The 21,123-nt window shown below is 46.3% G+C and overlaps 1 protein-coding gene across 1 annotated transcript; it reads left to right on the top strand.

Moving 5' to 3' along the window:
• The first annotated feature begins 935 nt into the window (after positions 1–935).
• Positions 936–19,596, top strand: CUNHXorf38 (chromosome unknown CXorf38 homolog). The gene is made up of 7 exons (XM_007451984.1): positions 936–1,152; positions 1,314–1,448; positions 8,655–8,774; positions 9,970–10,119; positions 10,425–10,604; positions 18,575–18,737; positions 19,340–19,596. Exons 1-6 carry the CDS (start codon positions 937–939, stop codon positions 18,734–18,736), a joined length of 963 nt encoding a protein of 320 aa, XP_007452046.1. The 5' UTR covers position 936; the 3' UTR covers position 18,737; positions 19,340–19,596.
• The last annotated feature ends 1,527 nt before the right edge of the window (positions 19,597–21,123 follow it).

The following is a 21,123-nucleotide window of genomic DNA, read 5'->3' as shown; positions in this document are numbered from 1 at the left end:
CACTCCTGAACACTGCCACTTTGCTGTGAAACAAAGTCAGGGGAAGGCTTCAATGTTTAGACTCTTCCCTCAGAGCCTTTTGACTACACACAATTTTAAAATGTTTTCCAAGCTCAAGAAGCTCACTAAAAGCAACTAAAATTGAGATGACCTCTTGTCATTTGGAGTTGACAAGCCATTGCCTTCTGACCCTCATGGCACTTATTTGGAACTTAGATTACCTTATGCAAGGAGCTCTAATTATCATATAATCAAGAGTACTAAATCATCTAAGCTCGATGCTTCAAGACCATAGTGGAAGAAGTCCTCACCCCACTAGGGGCGATGCAGCCCTCCAGAATCCGGGTGATGTGTCGTCCTGTTTTGCCTCTGCTAGGTAGCCCAATGGCGGATGTTTTTGAGCTTTGTGTCACCTTGGCACACCGCAGGCGCATAACAGGTGCGCGGTGCAGACAGCCAACGGTCAAATTTCACTAATGTCCAGATAGGCTACAGCCAACCTGCGGGCTTAGGATCCAGTTAAGAAAACTTTCTAGAATTGTATAACGCAAGGAACATAAGTAATTCAATAACTGTCTCGAGCACCGTCTTACACCTCTACAATAAAAAAAAAAAAAAAAAACAGGAGCACAGGCTTCAGGAGACGGAGCCCAATCGCTGGCTGGCGAGGTCTCAGTTTGGGGGAACAGAGTAGAGACTTTCTGAGCGAGCCCCAAAGTACAGAACGCGTCGGTCGCCATCTAAGACGGGGCTGGGGCCGACGTGCCCCGGAAACTAGAACTCCCTGCCGCCTGGCGGTTGGGGGAATCCGGGGCGCCTTCGGGCGTGGCCGCGCCCACAGCGCAGCCGTCGCCTCGGGCGCGTCCAGACTTCCGCGCCTGCGCACGACCGTCCGCCCCGCCCCTCGCCCCGTGGCCCCGCGGGCTCGATCCCGGCATGGTGCTCTCTGAGCTGGCTGCGCGCCTCAACTGCGCCGAGTACAAGAACTGGGTGAAGGCGGGCCACTGCCTGCTACTGCTACGCGGCTGCTTGCAGGGCTTCGTCGGCCGCGAGGTGCTCGCCTTCCACCGCAGCCTGCTAGCCGCCGCCCCCGGCCTGGGCCCCCTCGCCACCTGCCGCAGCGGCTCGCGGGGCAGCCCGCGCGCCCGCCAGGTGAGCACCCGGCCCGGGGTCTTGACCGTCGCCCCTCACCCCGTCCGCGGGCGCAGTGTCTCGTGCCCTCCCCGGAGCCGGGCCGACCGCCGTGCCTGGGGTTCAGATGCCCAGACGCCGCCCCTCCCTCCCGGGCCCCTCCTCACCGCCGCCCCCTGTAGTTTCAGCCTCAGTGTCAGGTGTGCGCAGAGTGGAAACGGGAGATTTTGAAACATCACACCAGCAAAAATGGAGACGTCCACTGGGGAAACTGCCGGCCGGTCCGCTGGCCGGTCGACGCCTGGGAGGTGGCCAAGGTAAGCACCTGCGGTCGGGAGGGTAGGAGGAGTTGGCCCACCAGGTAGGAGTTTCCTGGAGCCCGGGGCGTCTGTTGGGTCTGTGTGGAGCTGGGGCCCCATAAACAAATGCAGAGAGATTGGGCTTTTGATCAAGGGTGTAGTGTCTAGGCGGCTCAGGGCTGTTATATCGGACCCAACGCAGCTTAGTGAAGTAGAATATTTCAACGAGAGACGCTGGGGCAAGATGTAGAGCGAGCATCATGGGTACAGGCACAGAGGGAGGAGCAGGCAAGGCCTTTCGAGGGTAGGCTCCCTGAGTAGCTCACTTTGTCTGTAAGGGGCCATGAGGATGGCAGAATGAGCCAAGGGAAGTTGGGGCTAAGATAGAAAGGACCTTAAGTGCCTAGCTAAGGAGTAAAACTTTGGGGAGGTAGGGGTGGGGTAGGCCCGTTTTCAGATCTTGGTGATGTGACTTACTAGCTGGGCTGATTGAAGAATTTTTTTTTTTGACTTTTTGATATTTGCCAGAAGCCCAGTAGGAGCGGGGGAGGGGGAGTCGAAGTAGCCTCCTAACACAAATTCACCTCTGGAGTCAGTCTACGTGCTAGTTACCAGCAGGCACAGGCTTGGTGCCTGGGAAGCAGGGATCAGAATCTCCGCTCAGCTGCTGCGGTGCACCGTTGGGCCAGCCTCTGTTCCCTAACCTCAAAAATGAGGAAGTTGGACTATATCGGTGGCCCCCAGACTTTTGGCTATCGTGGTCCAGTAAACCCACCATACCCTCTCCCCCTCTTGTTTGTTGTTGCCATAGAATTGCCAACTTCTGCTTTTACTTAGAAAAGAAGAAAACTTAAAACTCTACCCTTTGCTATGACCGTCCCTCACCTGTTTGTTTTCTGTCACTGCTTTCATACCCTCAGAATCCTCTTGAAGCCCATGCCACCTGTTTCTGCTGCTCTTTAGCCTCAGTGTCAGGTGTGCGCAGAGTGGAAACGGGAGATTTTGAAACATCACACCAGCAAAAATGGAGACGTCCACTGGGGAAACTGCCGGCCGGTCCGCTGGCCGGTCGACGCCTGGGAGGTGGCCAAGGTAAGCACCTGCGGTCGGGAGGGTAGGAGGAGTTGGCCCACCAGGTAGGAGTTTCCTGGAGCCCGGGGCGTCTGTTGGGTCTGTGTGGAGCTGGGGCCCCATAAACAAATGCAGAGAGATTGGGCTTTTGATCAAGGGTGTAGTGTCTAGGCGGCTCAGGGCTGTTATATCGGACCCAACGCAGCTTAGTGAAGTAGAATATTTCAACGAGAGACGCTGGGGCAAGATGTAGAGCGAGCATCATGGGTACAGGCACAGAGGGAGGAGCAGGCAAGGCCTTTCGAGGGTAGGCTCCCTGAGTAGCTCACTTTGTCTGTAAGGGGCCATGAGGATGGCAGAATGAGCCAAGGGAAGTTGGGGCTAAGATAGAAAGGACCTTAAGTGCCTAGCTAAGGAGTAAAACTTTGGGGAGGTAGGGGTGGGGTAGGCCCGTTTTCAGATCTTGGTGATGTGACTTACTAGCTGGGCTGATTGAAGAATTTTTTTTTTTGACTTTTTGATATTTGCCAGAAGCCCAGTAGGAGCGGGGGAGGGGGAGTCGAAGTAGCCTCCTAACACAAATTCACCTCTGGAGTCAGTCTACGTGCTAGTTACCAGCAGGCACAGGCTTGGTGCCTGGGAAGCAGGGATCAGAATCTCCGCTCAGCTGCTGCGGTGCACCGTTGGGCCAGCCTCTGTTCCCTAACCTCAAAAATGAGGAAGTTGGACTATATCGGTGGCCCCCAGACTTTTGGCTATCGTGGTCCAGTAAACCCACCATACCCTCTCCCCCTCTTGTTTGTTGTTGCCATAGAATTGCCAACTTCTGCTTTTACTTAGAAAAGAAGAAAACTTAAAACTCTACCCTTTGCTATGACCGTCCCTCACCTGTTTGTTTTCTGTCACTGCTTTCATACCCTCAGAATCCTCTTGAAGCCCATGCCACCTGTTTCTGCTGCTCTTTCCCTTTCTTCATTGCTGTCACCTGCAGACCTAGTCCAACCACATGTGTATATTCTCTCTCCAAGCTGGACTCCCCTCTCGAACATCCTGTGATCCTCTCGACCTCAGCTTCCCACTTGCATGCTCACATCGGGACTGTGTCAGCACAGGGAGCTGCGGTGTCCAACATCCTGCTTGCCCTCGGTGTACTTATTCAGCCCGCCCGCACCTCTGCCCCACCCCTCGTCCCTCTCCAACGTCCACAGCTCTCAGGCTTCCACTGCTTTCCCAATCCCCAGCAGCCTCTGCCCTCCCAGCTTCCTTTGCTTCCTCAGCCAGCCCAGATTCCACAGTCCCTCGTTCTGTTCAGTCCCTTGCAGTTGTCTCGGTCTTCTTTCTCCTTTCTCTGCACTTGCCAGGCCCAGCTCCAGCCCTGATGACACCACACCTGCTGCTCTGGGGAAGAATCTTTCGAGGGATCTTTCGCTTTCAGTTCTTGATCACAAGCCCAGCAGCCTGGCCCTGTCTCTCCGTAGGTTCCTGTTCCCGGAGACAACTGTTGCTGCCTCTCCTTCGCTGAGCTCCCACTCCTGTTCCCCCACCTGCAATCCCAGCTGCTAACCTTGCTCTCACTTTCTTATCTTTTTACCAGACCTACCGACCTACCTCCATGTGCACCATCTTCTTCCTTCTCCTACGAAGGAGGAAGGGCGTTTCTCCTCTTACCGCCCTGTCCCTCCACTTGAGTGTTGGACCTTATCCCCTCCCACCTGCCCAAGGACTTTGAGTCTCCACTCTTCCGACCTCCCAGTTTATTCCCATCACCATACAAATAGCCTTAGTACTGCCTTGGTTTATACAATTTTTTTTTTTAAAAAAGAGATTTCAGTATAGAGTTAATATATGACTTAGCAGTGCCACTCCTAGGTACATACCTGATGAAGTGGAAACATGTGTCCCCACAAAAACCTGTGCACGAATGTTCATAGCCGTACTCTTCACAATAGCCAAGAGGTGGAAACAACACACATGTCCATCAACTGATGAATGGATAACCACAATGTGGTTTATCCATACAATGGGGTATTATTTAGCCATAAAAAGGAATGGAGTACTGATACATGCTACAGTACTGCATGAACCTTGAAAACATTATGCTAAGTGAAAGAAGCCAGTCATATATTGTATGATTCCGTTTATATGAAATGTCTAGAATAGCCAAATCTATAGAGGCAGAAAGTAGATTAGTAGTTGCCAGGGCCTGAAGGAGAGAGGGGGCAATAGCTAATGGGTAGAGGGTTTCTTTTTGGGGTGATGAAAATGTCCTAAAATTGTGGTGATAGTTGTGCAACTCTGAATATACTGAAAACCACTAAACTGTAAATGCTTAATTTTTTTATTGAGGTGTAATTGATTGTAACATATTAATTTCAGGTATACAACATAATGATTCGATATTTAATACTTTGTGAAATGATCACCACAGTAAGTCTAGTTAATGTCCACTACCATGTGTGGTTGCAATTATTTTTTTCTTGTGATGAGAACTTTCAAGATCTACTCTCTTAGCAACTTTCAAATACTGCAGTACAGTATTATTAACTATAGTCACCATGCTGTGGATTACATCCCCAGGACTTACTTATTTTATAACTGGAAGTTGGTACCTTTTGACCCCCTTCACCTATTTTGCCCACTCCCCATCCCCCACCTCTGGCAACCACCAGTCTGTTCTCTGCATCTGCGAGCTCGGGTTTTTGTTTTAGGTTCCACGAATAAGTGAGATCATGTGGTATTTGTCTTTCTCTGTCTGACTTAACTTCACTTAGCATAATGCCCTCAAGATCCATCCATGTCATCACAAAGAACTGTGTACTTTATTTTTTTAGCCGTATTATTACATTTTATTTTATTCATTGAAAATAAATAATTACCAATGAATCCTTTCTAGATTTTCTAGTTTCCCAAAGTTCCCTGTATTCACATTCTTTTTTTTCACACACACACACACACACACACTGTATTTTATTTTTACAAGAGATAAATAAACTGACACCAAGCATTGTAAATGGATGACCACGACAAAAGCAACAATGACTGCAATTACCGAACACGAAACACACTCATGCTATGTCATGATATTGGCATTCAGTCCAGTAATCCTCCACGGTAACAGCTCCTTTACTTTGCAGTGAAAATTGATTTGTATATTTTTTTCCTCTGAGTCCTTGTGGGATTTTTCTTTTTAATTCACACAGAAAGTCACAAAAATTATAATCATGCTCATCAGTTCACTCAGTCCCATGTAATTAATTTTTTTTTCATCTTGATCTTTTGTTAGCACTTCTATGAATTCATCAGTTTTCCATTAGAGTTCTGAAAATGCTTATTCATTCAGTTCAGCAGTATAGTCAGTTACCAGAAACCTGTACTTGTCAGTCTTTTCCATGAAGAACTGTGTACTTTAAATGGGTGAATTATATGGTATGTGAATTACATCTTAATAAAGCTTTTTTTCAAAAAAGAATTGAGTGAATACTTGGAAAATAAAATTTGAAAAGAAAGAAAAACTTCCTTCATCCATTCCGTCCAGCTGTCTCCCCATTTCTCTAACTGCCTCCCACATACGTACCCAGTAGATCTTCTCAAAAAGTGCTTTATGCCTAATTCTCTTTTCAGGGTTCATGCAGGTCCCGTTGACTCTTCAACCCACTCCCCTCTGGCTTCTGCCCCGCCACTCCACTGCATGTCTTATCAGGGGCACACGTGACCTTCAGTTCTCTGGCCTCGCCCTTCCTACCTCTCAGCTATTCGGCGCTGCCGCACTGCCGGCCACCCTTCTTGAAACAGCCCTGGCTTTGTGACATCCTCCCCTCCTGGGTTTCCTCCTGTCTCCCCGGCTCCTCCTTAGCCTCCTTCTGAGTGTCGGTTGGCCTTCCCCGGGCCTTTTCTGTCCCTCCCCACTCCGCCTTCTCCCCTGGTGATACTGCCCAGGCCCGTGGAGTGAAATATTAAATACTACGTTTCTGCTGACGGCTCCCAGATTGGTACCCCTAGCAATGCGCTGTTCTGCGCTCCGGAGGCCCATACCCAGCTGCTACTTGATGCCTCCACTTCATCACCTCCTGGGTACTTCGTCTTTTCTTCTCAAGCAGGACTCTCCTGCGTCTCTCCCCGCCAGCCTGCGCCCATGCCGCACCACCAACTACCTACAATCATTCTTGCTTCATCTCTTTCCCCCCACCACCCCTCTTATTTGTACGTGCAAATTATCTTTGGAATCATCCTCGCCATCTCTACATCACAGCTCTCGCCCCCTCTCCTGCCAGCCTCCCACCTGGCCGCCTCTGCTGCTCTGCTCACCCCTGGTTGGTCCTTCACACAGCAGGATGTGCAGTCTTCATGTGGGAATCAGATCGCTTTCTTCCTTTGCCCAAAACCCTTGGATGGCTTCCCGATGTCCTTAAGAGTAAACTCCAAACTCCTTGTCAAGTCCAGTAAGGCCCAGCACGTTCTGGCCCCTGTTTATTTCTCCAGCCTTGTCTCCTACTACTCAGTGAAGAGACAGGAGGGGGTAGTGAGAGGCAATAACGTGTGTTTCTCACCCTGTGCTTGTCACATACGGAACCTGGCGGTAGGCGATACCATTTTAAGAAACAGCTTTCAGAGGCAAGGAGGCGGCAGAGCCTCTGTCGGCTTCTGGTTCTGAGGAAAGGAAAGATGTACTAGAATAAAACCTTGATGTGGGAGAGACAGGTTTATATTGGTGAGAAAATGCCAGACTGGACATACCTTGTAATGGGAAAGAAAAACTCTGCTTGGTTTTGAGGCAACTAAGGCCCCTCCCACTTTGGGTGTTCCTCTCAGCCACAGTTGGAATAAGCAGTGTTTCCTTTCTTCCTCTTTTTTTCCTCTATTTCAACAAATTAGTTTGCCTGTGATACATTAGTTCTTTGTTAACACTTGTAACATCCATAATCTACTTTCAGCGGGTTGGCCAGAGACGGTGATGGTCTTGGCTACTGTACCTTTTGGTAGGGGCCATTCAGTATGTGTAGAATTCTTCTCAGTTACATGAGGCCGAGGTGTGTGATTCTACCACCATCAGGAACAGAAGCCCTGACTCTCCTTGGGGGGGTGTCGGCCCATACCACGTGCCTTTTTCAGAATAGCACCGTGGTTGCTTGCCTATGGAAACGTGTTTGTTTTCAAGGGAGCAGGTCTCTTTATTTAGAGTTCTTTTTTGGCGAGTCATTTTTCATATGTCATCTCTTCTAGTCCCTTGGCAGGAATGTACCCTTGAGCTTCATAGCTTGGTAAAGTTGTTGCCTTCAGATGGAAATTTGGAAATACTTCAGGAAAGAAATATGCCCAAGCCTTGCTATAACACCATTTTGGGGGTACACACCATAAAATGCTACAAAAGGAAAGATCATGCTCGAATGAGGCCATTCTGTTGTATCTAGTATCTCAAACCCTGGGACCCCGTCTGTAACGCCTGTGTAGGTCCTGCTCACCTTGCACCATCAGCATAATAATTGCCAACATTTGTGGCCTGTGTATTAGCATGTGCCAGGCACCGTGCAAGTGCTTTACCCGCATTAACTCATTTAATTCTCGAAACATCCTTCAAGGTAGATGAGGACAGTTAGCCCCTGTTTACTGATGAGGAATCCGAGGATAGGTAACTTGCCCAAGGTCACACAGTTGACAAGTGGCAGAGCTGGGATTTGCACCCCAGCTCTGTCGCATTCCAAAGCCCAGACTCTTAACTTTCTACTACCATACTGAACTTTCTCGAGTAATTTTAAAGTGTCCACTTGGGAATAACTATTACTTTTAAATCTTCTTTAACAACTCAGCCACTGAAACTTCAGTAAGGAAAAGAAAAGGGTGCTTTCTTCCCCTGCCTCCTGCTTATGTGCCATTAAGAAAGGACAGTTAGGTCAAGTGTATAAGTGTCTGTAATAGCAAGTGGACAGACAGATAGAGCAACTCTTCAGTTATTGCCCTGGGCTGAGGCTTGGCTGCCGCACTGGTTCCCGACTTGTGTTTTGGACTCATGAGGCTCTAACTTGGAACCTCGGTAAGAGAGTTTCAGTCATCATTTGGGGAACAGGCACATAGCATTTGTCCCACTAGCCCCATATAGGTAGATGTCTCCTAGGGTTGGAGGAGACTCGGGTGCCCCTTGGGCCTCCCCTGCTGCAGGCCTTCATGCCCCGAGGACTGGCAGACAAAACAGGACCCGAGGAATGTGACGCGGTTGCTCTTCTAAGTCTCATCAACTCCTGCGATCACTTCGAGGTTGATCGAAAGAAAGTCACAGAGGTAAGAACTGTCAGATTGAAAAGCAGACAGAGTTGGTCGGGTGGGTACTGTGAAGACCTGCCAGGAGCCACACCCCGTGCTGCTAAAGCAGCCGTGTGGGCAGAGCTCACGGCTCTCCCCAGACAGTGGTGTGCGAAGGAGTTAGACTTTGGTCCACAGCTGTCATCGCTGAGCAGGCAAGCAGGGCTCACATCACATGCACCTTCTGTGATGTCCCAGGACTCCTGTGTGAATGCAGGCGGGGAGACTGACCCTTCACCCCTACCCTGTTGAACTTTTCCAACAGCCTGCTGTTGCACTGTTTGCCACTAAATCGACAGGCCTCAAATTTCTCTTCCCTGTTCTGCCATAAACAGAAGCAAAGTAATCTTCCATATTAAAAAAAAAAAACAAATACAGAGTAATGCGTCATTCTGTCCATTGGATGCCAGCATTGGAATCCTGCCCTTCTCAATCTCATTGGCTAAACAGTTGCAAGGCCAATTTACCTAGAACTGAGGAAAATATAAACACTAATGGATAGACAGTGTCAGAACAGATCGCTACGCTTGTCAGACTTCCTCTGGGAGATTTAGGCTATCTCTGTTTCACCAGAGAACAGCTCCGGCACATTTGTTACTCTAAGGATCCTTGAAAAGGGTATATAGCGTACCTAGTTTACTTACAGTATGTAGAGAAAATGCATGTATATTTTGCTAGCATGCCAGCAGCTGAAAGGACTGAGAATCCTTTATCATCGGCAGACTCAAAAACTATCACGGTATAAAATCAACCCCTTTGGTAGCTTTTAACCAAGAGTGTGGAAGACTTGGCATGAAATATATATTAAAAGAGTTTTGCATTGTCTGCTTCGGCCTTTGGGTATTCTCAGAGCCATTAGCCAATAGTTTTGCTCTTTGGCAGGTTGTTTTAAGTTAGGGCATTTGGGGGATTGTGCAAGAGATACCCACCCGGCCACAAGATTTCAAGGACTAGTGACAGTTATAGGCTTGTTTGTATTTCTTACCCCAATTAATTTATTCAAGTGGCTGGGGGTTGAACATCCCCCTCGAGCCTTGACAGCACCTGCAGACCACACATTTGTGGATTTTAGAATTAACAAGGCCTTTCAACAGTCTTTCTCTGGAGCTCCAAAATCTCAGTTTACCCCACTATTGGCCTTTGAAGGCTTTTCTCTTTTTTTGTCTTTCTACAGGTGATTAAGTGTCGTAACGAGATCATGCACTCTTCAGAGATGAAAGTATCTTCTGTGTGGCTTCGAGATTTTCAGATAAAGATCCAAAATTTTCTGAATGAATTTAAGAATATCCCAGAGATTGTGGCGGTATACTCCAGAATAGAACAGGTGAGAAGTCCCGTTTAACAGTTCTTGCATAAAGACCTAAGGGGGAAGAAAAGGAATCACAGTCACTCATTTAGAATTTGAATCTTATTAGATTTAAACAAAATTCTAGAATGTAAGCAGGGGAACAATATTGATATGAAGTCAGAATTGTGATTGGGCTGAGCAGCTTTTCTGTGGTCATGGGATGTTATTAGACTGGATCCGGTCAACGATGTTTAATTACAAGTTCTTTGAATATCTTTTTTTTTTTTTTGGAATATCTTCTCCATTCAGTCAGTTCATATATTTGTTCGGTAACCCAACAGCTGTTGACATCTGACTGGGCTGTTTACATGCCTGAGGAGGATCAGCCAGATGGGTGTGACTATGAAACAGGAGTTTACCTGAGTGAGCACCAAGTAAACGAGATAGAAATGGAATTACTAAAGGAAAAACTTCAAGAGCTATATCTTCAAGCAAAAGGACAAGAGGTGTTGCCTGAAGAGGTAAAAAAAAAAAAAAAAAGCATTATATCCTCTGTGTGAGTAAACAAAACAAAGGCACCAGGGAGGAAGAGTAGCACATTTTAACTTATTAACGGTTATGTTTCTGCTTTAAAAGTCAAATAATTTCCAGAAATGGATATTCTTTTGGCACAGATTCCTGTTACCCTTAAACAAATGTTTTCACCCCATCAGCAAACATTTGGGCGCCTAATACGTGCCACAGAGTGGAAGACCACAGGAAGGGCGGCCACAGAATCCTGAACCGCAGGCTCCCGCGACTCTCTGCAGCTCAGAGGGGCGATTGCAGAAAAAGGCTTTGCTGAGAAGGCGCTGTCGAGCTGGGACTAAGAATCAAATCAGAGTTCGGCAAATTGGCAAGAGCAGAAGGGCATTCTTGCCAAGACATGAAAGACCAGCCTGGGCCAGACAGTGACGAGGCGAGCGTAGGAGGGAGGTGTGGTCGGTTGTGAGGGTGGCCAGGTAGGTCGAAGCCGTATTTTGAAAGGTCTTCTATGCCTCACTAAGGGCTTTGGACCTTATTCCCAAAAAGCAGTTGGGAGCCAACAGAGATTTTAAATCAGGAGAGAGTAAATGAATAGATCAGATAGGGCTTTTAGAAAGTGACGGCTTAATGGCACTTGGAGGTTGGAGACGAGCCAGGAGGCTCTTGGCAGTTGTGTGAGGGTGAGAGAAAGAGGACAGAAGCTAGAGGTGTGGGGGAGGAGCCGGGTGCTGGAGGCACTACTGAGGCCGAGCCGCAGTGGCTGGTTAGATTACTTGGGGCGTGGCTCAGGGCTGCCGGGAGGTGGCGAAGGAGGGGTTAAAGGATCGTCAAGGCTTCTAGATCAGGACGCTGCAAGCTAATGATCGTCTCAAGTACAGGAGACATGAGTCCCCTTTGTTACATGCAAGATATTAAAAAAACTAACAGTAGTAGAATTATATTTTGGTAAGGTTCAGAAATAGCCCAGCACTTGCTGGATTAGAATTCCAGATTCCCAGGATGTCTTGGACAGATCATTTTACCTCTCCAATTCCACCTCGTCCGAGGAAAGTAGTCTTACTGGCTACCTCGTGAAACACAGCATGTTTTAATACGAAGTGTGTATTTCATCTTTTAGGCCACGCTCCGTACTGGTCCGTATGCCTCTGCGTTAACTCTTCTGACCTTGACCCAGGTGCTTCACTCAGCTTGATGAGCTCCTTTAGCACAGGGACTGGGTACCAGTGGTTTTGGGGTGCACCCACCCTGGCACACCATAGGTATTTAAAGTGACAAATAAGGCTGTTAAAGCTGTTTTCTAAATCCATCCGTTTCATCTGGCTTTATTTTCTTTTTAAGTTTCAAAAAGTATTTATTTGTTTGGCCGCATTGGGTCTTAGTTGCGGCGTGTGGGCTCTTTTAGTTGCGGCACATGGGATCTAGTTCCCTGACCAGGGAGTGAACCCAGGCCCCCTGCATTGGGAGTGCGGAGTCTTAGCCACTGGACCGCCAGGGAAGTCCCTCATCTGGCTTTACTTTAAAATGCCATTAGAACCATCCCCAGTTTTCTTTCCACTGCTCCTTTTAAAAGCAGAGTCAGACAACAGAAGAAAACCGGGGGATCAGGCTCACGGTCCCTGAGTCGTCAGAAATTCTCTCCTCTTTCTTGAGGGAGCCGCAGTTCTCTTCCTGTTTGTGTAACAAAGAGCAAAATGCATCAGTAGCAACACACTGAAACCAGGAGTCTCTGCGAGTTGGGAGCGGGAAGGGACCCGGGTAATACCCTGCTTTATAGCAACCCTAAGGGGCAGGTGCTGATGGGCTCAAGGCCTCACGGCTGGGGTATGAGGGCTGGCCCGGGGGTCTTCCCGCTCTGGCCCTGGGCCTGCCTTCCCACGTGCCGTGCAGCGGCTCTCATGTCAGCGAGCAGCTAGCAATTGTAAATTTCGACCCTTCATTATCTCTGTTTTACAGAGAGGAAATCGGGGTTAATTGGCTTGTCCTCTGGGTCCCCAAGTCTCTAGATAAAGGTGATAAATTCTCGTTTTTCATGCTTTCTGTTCAGTGGACCGTGGCATTTCTCTTGATATTTCAATTGATCAAGTTGTAAGTTCGGATTGATTGGCACGTTATCTCTGAGAAGCTGAAGGATGGCTTTCCACGATGTGTGGGACAGACCTCTTTTGAAAGTTCAGCAGCAAATACGATTATTCATGTTCTTTTGGGTTAGTCTCCAAAGTCAGAGGATTTGGTAAACCAAATTTCAGTGACTCTAAAACACTATGAATTGCAAGACACACCATTAATTCAGTCACTTGTAAGAAAAAAAAAATGCTGCCAATTTACTGTAAGACACTATCAATGGTAAGGTACATTCTCATTCGAGATGTTAAAATATTTTTAAAAATGTGCAATTAGGAATCAAGAAACGCAGTGGTTGTATTATGACCACGGCACTTTTTTTGTGAATGTTTAGCAAGACCTGTTTCTGGTGTTCGTTAAAACAGCAGGGCTCGGGTTGGAAAGCCAAGTTGAGAAGAAAGCGTTAATGGTGGTGATTTAGTGCGACAGTCCCCGGAAAGGCATCAAGGAGCACGGGAGTGAGTGCCAGGGACCACGAAGCAGAGAGCTCATCATCTCCATTCTTTTCTGTCCAATCGGCGAGCCTTAATGATAAATAACGTTATAAAAGGGGGCTCCCATTAAAATACACTGTGCGTGCATAACTGTGATTGTAAAATGCGGTCCGCCTCAGAGCCAAATGGGAGCAGCAGCTGCCACCCAAGAGCCCTTCACACACACCTGCCGGCCCTCGGTGCTCTGTTAGGATCTGGGGGGTTCAGAATTCAGCCAAAGAACGTTGAGCGCAGTAAGTGGCTAAAAAACATGCAAAGAACTTGCACATTCTTTAAAATCATTACTGACTTCTTTTTTTTTTTTTTTTTTTTTTGCGTTTTTCGGGCCCCTCCCTGTTGTGGCCTCTCCCATTTGTGGAGCACAGGCTCCGGACGCGCAGGCCCAGCGGCCACGGCTCACGGGCCCAGCCGCTCCGCGGCACGTGGGATCCTCCCGAAACGGGGCACGAACCCGCGTCCCCTGCATCGGCAGGCGGACTCTCAAGCACTGCGCCACCAGGGAAGCCCCATTACTGACTTCTTAAACCCTGGTGGGGGGGCCGCTTTCAGGGGAAACTCAGGGAGGAAGTGACAGAATGCAGTCGAGGCAGGCAGGGAAAGGATGGAAGTGACACTCCATTGGTTATAGGCCAGATTTATTTCATGAGTGAGTGCCTACTATTTGCCAGGCACAGTTCTAGAAGCTTGGCGTGCATCAGTGAACAAAACAGCTGGTAAACGGTCAGCATAATAAGCAATGATGGGGCGAGGTAGAAGGAGGAGGGCTGTGTGGAGCACAGTGTGGGGATCAGGAGTTGGCCGAACGGGGCTGGGGGTTGGGTTGCGCGGGGTGGCCAGGGAGGCCCCATTGGGAAGCTGAGACTTAGCGGTACCTTGGAGGAGGTGCGGAGCAGCCGTGTGCGCTTCTGGAGGAGGAGCGTTCAGGCGGAGGGCAGGGCAAGCTAAGCAGGCTGGCTGGAGTGCGGTGAGGAGCTGAGCGAAGGGAAGCCTTGTGGGCCCTTGGGAGGATCCAGGCTCTTCCTCCTGAGACGGCAGCCACACTGAGTTCTGAGCAGCAGAACGATGAAGGGAGCACACTGGCCGCCGTGTGGAGGATGCAGGGCCGGGGGCCAAAGATGGAAGCAGGGAGACATTAGGAGGCTGCCGCAGGTACCAGGTCAGAGAGGTGGTGGTTCAGACCAGGGTGGAAGAGTGAAGAGTAGAGGTGGTGAGAAGGGGGGCACGTGTGGTGTGGGAGAGAAGGAAAGGCGTCAAAGACAAGTCCAAGGGTTTTGGCTTAAGTGCCTGGGAGTATGGAGGCGCTAAGCATCTTTTGCCTAGAACAGCGCCTGCCTGGCACATAGTAGACTCTCGGTACACTTCTGTTAAATGATTGTCGGAAGGGAGGAATGTACCAGACAGAGTGCTAGGTGCTTTTACTAGATTATTTCTAATCCTCACAGGAATGCTTGGTGGTGTTGGTATCATCATCCTATATTTGCATATATGGAAGTAAGCTCAGAGAGGTCAAGTGTCTTGCCCAAAGTCACACAGCTAGTTAAGTGGCAAAGCTGGGCTTCAATATCCAAGTCTGTCTGACTACTTTTCTAGCACTTTGTTTTTCCATCTTTACTTCCTTTCCCCATTTAACATATAAACGTGCACAAGCCTTCCCCATTCTTAATATATTTTTTAAAAAACTCCTTTTGACTCTTTCTCCTCCCCCCAAGCTAAAATAATCACCCCTGTTGAGCACATTTCAAGAGCAGAGAGGGTCAGGAAGTGACAGCACAAAGGATCATAGCTCCCAAGTCATGAAATGAGAAGGTCTGTGGGAAGGGAGGACCCCACTCCATCTTGGAGGGTATGTGTGATGCACAGACCAGGCCGGCATGGTCTCGGGCATCTGATGGGAACCAAGGGATGGGAAGAACCCTGGGGTGCATCTAGAGCACCCGGCACAGGCAATGAGTGCTAACAGTGCAGTAACCGCAGTTACTAATGTACACTGTGAATTACGTCATTGATGTAATCTTCATTTCACGTTTTTATGGTTTCCAGATTTATTATTTAAAGCCCAGGTATCTTTCAGGAGCTGTAGGCTTGTTTCTAGCCATGTAATAAACAGCTCCAGCTGAAGGGCACATCCCCATCTACTTAGTAACCTATCTGAAGACCTCTGGTCATCCTCAGCTCCACCCTGGCCCTCCCTGTTCCCTGTTCATCCTGGTCACAAGCCCTAGCCAGTCTTCCCCTCCCTCCCATCCCTGGCAGCCATCGTTCTGCAACCGACCGTCTCATTCACTGCCATCACAATAACCTGGTGCCTGCTTAGGTTCTGCCCTAGCCCTACTGCACCAGAGTCAACTGTGTACATCTCTAAAGTTTAAGAACCACCACTCTGCTAAGAGTAGGGTACTCCACCACTTTCCTTCGTTAGATGTCGATCGTCTTGACTTAGCTTGGAATTGGGGGTCCCTCATTTTAAACAATTCACCACACCCCAAAATATTAATAACTCTCTTCTTTGTAATAAGCACAGTGACCAGTGAGGGTATCCTCGGATAAGCGGAGTGAAAACACTTCCGTGGTACTATTCTAAGAATACATGCTTTTATTAGTTTAAATGTCAGGAAGGATGTTACTGGTGGGAGTTTAAAGTGGTATAACCTCTAGAGATGACAGTTTTGGCAAAATCTATTAACATTAAAACAGAAAACTCTATCAATTAAAACTGCATTCCACTTCTAAAAACAGATCCTACAAATAGCCTGTCACTTTATGCAAAATGACACGTCCCAGGTTAGTTACTGCAGCAGTATTTCTCTTAGCAGAAGGTTTGAAATAACATGTTAATATATGAGACATCCATAACTGAAAAACTATTCAGCCATTAAAAAAAATAATGAGGCCACTCTTTACAATCTGATATAGAAAAAAATCAGTTGAAGAGCAATGTCTACTATGCTGCCATTTGTGTTTTTAAAAATGTGTATGTGCCAATTATGTCTCAATAAAGCTGAAATTTTAAAAAGGTGTGCACATATATACATATATGCTCACGTGTAAATGCACGGACCATCTCTGGAAGAGACACAAGAAACTTCATTGTGGTCACCTTTAAGAGGAGCTGGGTGACTGGGGACAGGATGTGGAAGAGGACCAACTTTTTACGTTGTACCCTGTGTTCATCTTGAATTTTGTACCAGTATATTTATTACCAGCAAGTATGTATGTATATTTTATAAATATTGAATAGTAATAAATGTATATATGTATACATATTTACTAGTAATAAATGTGTACAAAATTCAAAATCAAAGAGCATTATATGTGTGAGTGTATACATTTGTATATATGTGTGTGTATATATATATGTGCATGTGTAAATGTATTTAATCATAATAAATGGGAACAAAATTCAAAATGAAAGGGCTTTATTTTATTTTTATATATATATATATGTATGTGTATGTGTATGTGTATGTGTACGTATGTGCGTGTATATGTGTATACACACACACATATAGGTATAGACATATATCCCTTTTCTACAAATGCAGGAAGTTTTACAGCAAAAAAAATCATCTTTTAAAAGTTTTTTCCAGTTTTATTGAGATATAATTGACATACAGCACTGTATAAGTTTAAGGTATACAGCATAACGATTTGACGTACATATATCGTGAAGTGATTACCACAATAAGTTTAGTTAACGTCTGTCATCTCGTATAGACACCAAAAAAAGGAAAAAAAATGTTTTTTACCTTGTGATAAGGATGCTTAAGATTTACTCACTTAACAACTTTCAAATATACCATACAGCAGTGTTAACTATTGTCATTATGTTGTACATTATATCCCAAGTACTTATTTATCTTGTAAACTGGAAGTTTGTACCTTTTGACCACCTTCATCCAATTCCCTATTCCCACCTCTGGTAACTGCAAATTTGATCTCTTTTTATGTGAGTTTATTTTTTTGTTTTTGTTTTAGATTCCACATATATGTGAGATCATACAGTATCTATCTCTCTCTGTTTGACTTAACTTAGCATAACGCCCTCTGGGTCCATCCATGTTGTCTCGAATGGTAGGATTTTCGTCTTTTTTATGGCCAAGTAATATTCCATTGTATATATATACCACATCTTCTTTACCCATTCATCTGTTGATGGACCCTCACGTTGTTTCCTTGTCTTAGCTATTGTGAATAATGCTGCTAATTAACATGGAGATGCAGATATCTCTTCAGTGTGGTGTTTTTGTTTTCTTCAGATATATTCCCAGAAGTAGAATTTCTAGATCACCTGATAGTTCCTTTTTTAAGTTTTTGAGGATCCTCCATACTGTTTTCCAGAGTGGCTACACCAATTTACATTCCCACCAGCAGTGTACGAGGGTTCCCTTTTCTCCACATCCTCGCCAACATTGGTTACCTCTTTTTGATGATGACTGTCCTTTTTTTTTTTGGCCGTGCCGCATGGCTTGTGGGGTCTTAGTTCCCCGACCAGGGATTGAACCCGGGCCCTTGGCAGTGAGAGCACGGAGTCCTAACCACTGGACAGCCAGGGGATTCTCAATGATGACCATTCTAACAGGGGTGAGGTGATACCTCATTGTGGTTTTAATTTTTGTTTCTCTGATGATTAATGATGTTGAGCACCTTTTCCTGTACCTGTTGGCCATTCGTATGTCTTCTTTGGGAAAATGTCTATTCAGTTCTTTGGGAAAATGTCTATTCAGGTCCTTTGCCCATTTTTTAATTGGGTTGTCTGTTTTTTTTGCTATTGTGTGAGTTCTTATATATATATATGTGTGTGTGTGTGTGTGTGTGTGTGTGTGTGTGTGTGTGTGTGTGTGTAATTTTTCTTTTTTGGCTGCGTTGGGTCTTTGTTGCTGCGCACAGGCTTTCTCTAGTGGCGAGTGGGGGCTACTCTTCCTCGCGGTGCGTGGGCTTCTCACTGCAGTGGCTTCTCTTGTTGCGGAGCACGGGCCTTAGAGCGCACGGGCTTTAGCAGTTGTGGCTCGAGGGCTCTAGAGCGCAGCCTCAGTAGTTGTGGAGCACGGGCCCAGTTGCCCCGCGGCATGTGGGATCTTCCCGGACCAGGGATCAAACCCGTGTCCCTTGCACTGGCAGGCGGATTCTTAACCACTGCGCCACCAGGGAAGTCCCTCTTTATATATTTTGGATATTAACCCCTAAAAGCAAAAAATTTTGAGACAAGCAAACGCGCCCTTGTGTGGCCCCAGAACCAGCTATTGGTAGACACATGAACAGGAACCAGTCTTGGAGCTAGTAAGTTTTTCATCTGAATTTTAAGTCTGCTATAAAATTATCAAAGCTGTGCATTGTATGGTTTCTTCTTACAGATCTTAAATCAACTGGAAGTGGTGAAAGAATTTCTGAGAAACAACGAGGATCTTAGAAATGGTCTTACAGAAGATATGCAGAAGCTAGACAGCCTCCAGCAACAGCCTCAAAAACTGGATTCGAAGGAAGCTAGGGCACAGACACCTGAAGGGAAGGCCTGAAGTGAGTTTAAGCATATGATGGTAAATAAGGACAGAATAGCCTCATCTCTTTAATGTCTGTTCTTTTAGGTAAGGCCATAACACACAGAGTCTCTTCTGAAGTTTCCCTATGTCCTTATTATTTGAAAGAAAGGACACTGAGCTTTGTGCTCTTTCTGATTGATGGTTCTCACATCTGTGAACTAGTTCAAGATAAACTCCCTGTCAGCTTTATTTAGTCGAGTATACCTGAAGTCATTGGTCTAGTCTTAAATGAATCAACTTTATGACATAATCAAGAAGCATTTCAGCCCTGAAGTGATGCCAGTGATGCCTCACTCTTAGCCATGGCATGAATAATAGCAATTTGTTCATTTTCATAAGAAAAACTTGTTGGAACTTCCCTGGTGGTCCAGCGGTTAAGACTCCGCGCTCCCAATGCAGGGGGCCCGGGTTCGATCCCTGGTCAGGGAACTAGGTCCCGCATGCCACAACTAAGACCCAGTGCAGCCAAATTAATTAATTAATTAATTATAAAAAATACTTGTTAAAATAAGTAACTATCTTCAGTATTTTACTTTTTTTCCTCAAATGAAGAAAATTAAATATTTTCTTTTATTTTAGGTTGACCTTCAACAAAAATCAGGCATGTTCTGTGAAAGTCAGCCGGGCTTCCATCTCAGCTGTCCTTTTCTGTGCAAAAGGGAAAACTTACCCAAGTACTCCACTCAAACAAAAAGGAATTTGTGTCCTCTTTTCCTGGACTTTCCTTTAACTCTCTGGAAGTTTTTTTTTTTTTTTTTTTTTTCACATTCCTAAGCTTGGTGTTATGTGATCTGTACCAGCCAAAAAATATTAGATACTCTTGTGCCAAACTTGCTGTCATCTGGGCTTTTTTGTTTGTTTTTTGGGTTTTGTTTTTGGTTTGGTTTTGCTGTTAAAAGGTGAGATTCTTTTCTGGTCCTAAAACTCTAACTGCTTAAACACTAAAGGCTGTGTTCGGCCAGGCCTGTGTGAAGGGCCACGCAGAGTTCTCTGCCCACTGGCACGCAAGTCCTGTGCCCACATCCTTGCCTGAAAGTCTCATTCGTGAGGATGCCCAAGGGTGGGCTGTGATGTACATGTTGAGATATAAATCCTTTTTGCCAGCAGGCAAGGAAAAAAATGTGCCCGAAAGGCCATTTTCTAGCCATTTCCAGTTAGTACAGAACTGTTACTACCTGTTTCTGGTAGCTTGAGGCAGTAGGACAAAGAGGTGGGCTGGAGAACACAGTAACTTGACTGACCAAAGCAGCGGGAGGGCCTAGGCCAGCATCACAAGCAGGGATGTCCGGGAAAGTTTTGAGGTTGCTGGCTTGTTTATGGCACTCTTAAGAAAAGTCAGCCTTGGTGGCAGTCACAGCTCTTCCGGTTCAGTAATAACCTGAGTGCCGAGCACAAGGCCTGGCCCTTGCGTGCTCAGTGAATATTCATTAACTGAAGGGTCAACTGATAGCTTAGAGGTATTCATAGACGCAAACGTTAGTTACACTGTTAACTAAGCCTTGTCCTTTCTTATGAGATTGAGGAATGAAACTTTAATATTCTTATGGAAGTTCAAAGACATCATTTTCTTTCAGCAAATTCACAAATTCATTCATACTTCCTTATTCCTTTTACCCAAAAAGTCATACACTTTTGACTTTGTCCTGTTTGTTTCCTAAACTGCAAAACCCCTGTCCCACATTGTATGCAGCGATCTGTGGGATCAGCTCTACCCTCACCTTCCCCTACCTCTGCTCATTTCCAAAACCAGCAGTACTGAACTGGGCCTTGTCGCCCCTGGACCTTGAGGGACAGAATTGCCGCATTCCCCACTGCCTGGAGGAAGTGCTTCCGTTTCGAGACCAGGTGAAGCCCTGCTCCTTTGCTTACTCAGCTGCCCAACAAGGATGTGATTTTTAGAGAATGGGGGTGGGGGGATGCATTTTTACCCTGAAATGCATTTAATGTAGTTCTGTAAAACCTGGATGAATGCAAATATGCCTGTCACTTCCTGCTTTCATCTTTCCTGCTACTATTTGGTCTGTAATCTTACATTTTCTTTCTCCCTTCATTTCATGGAGTTCCTTTAGAAGACTTCAGTAGTAAAGTAACAATTTTCTTTCATCTTGCAACTTCCCGCAAACTGAGAAACTCCATGAAATATTTCCTAGTTTCTACATGTAAGATAACAAAACTTGGGATCAAATTAAATCTTGATTCACTAACCAATTTAAGATCTGATTTCTCACCTTAGGAACTTTGGATTATGAACACTTTCATTTCATACCTCTTGTATCTATTTAGCTTTTCCTTATCTACCCAAGAAACGTTTTATCAAGTATCAGCCACATGCCAGGCACTGAAGTTGATGCAAATGGAGGATA

The sequence above is a fragment of the Lipotes vexillifer genome, unplaced genomic scaffold, assembly GCF_000442215.2.
Source record: "Lipotes vexillifer unplaced genomic scaffold, Lipotes_vexillifer_v1.1 scaffold847, whole genome shotgun sequence".
Lineage (NCBI taxonomy): Eukaryota > Metazoa > Chordata > Mammalia > Artiodactyla > Lipotidae > Lipotes > Lipotes vexillifer.
The sequence above is the reverse complement of the archived record's forward strand: the minus strand, read 5'-3'. Positions and strand labels throughout refer to the sequence as shown.

What these genes read in the sequence shown, in the direction of transcription:
- CUNHXorf38 (XM_007451984.1), top strand. Translation starts at nt 937, where the DNA reads ATGGTGCTCTCTGAGCTGGCTGCGCGCCTCAACTGCGCCGAGTACAAG. An exon ending in ACGCCTGGGAGGTGGCCAAG is followed by an intron (nt 1,449 to 8,654) that starts GTAAGCACCTGC and finishes CCCCTGCTGCAG; the next exon opens with GCCTTCATGCCCCGAGGACT. An exon ending in ATCGAAAGAAAGTCACAGAG is followed by an intron (nt 8,775 to 9,969) that starts GTAAGAACTGTC and finishes GTCTTTCTACAG; the next exon opens with GTGATTAAGTGTCGTAACGA.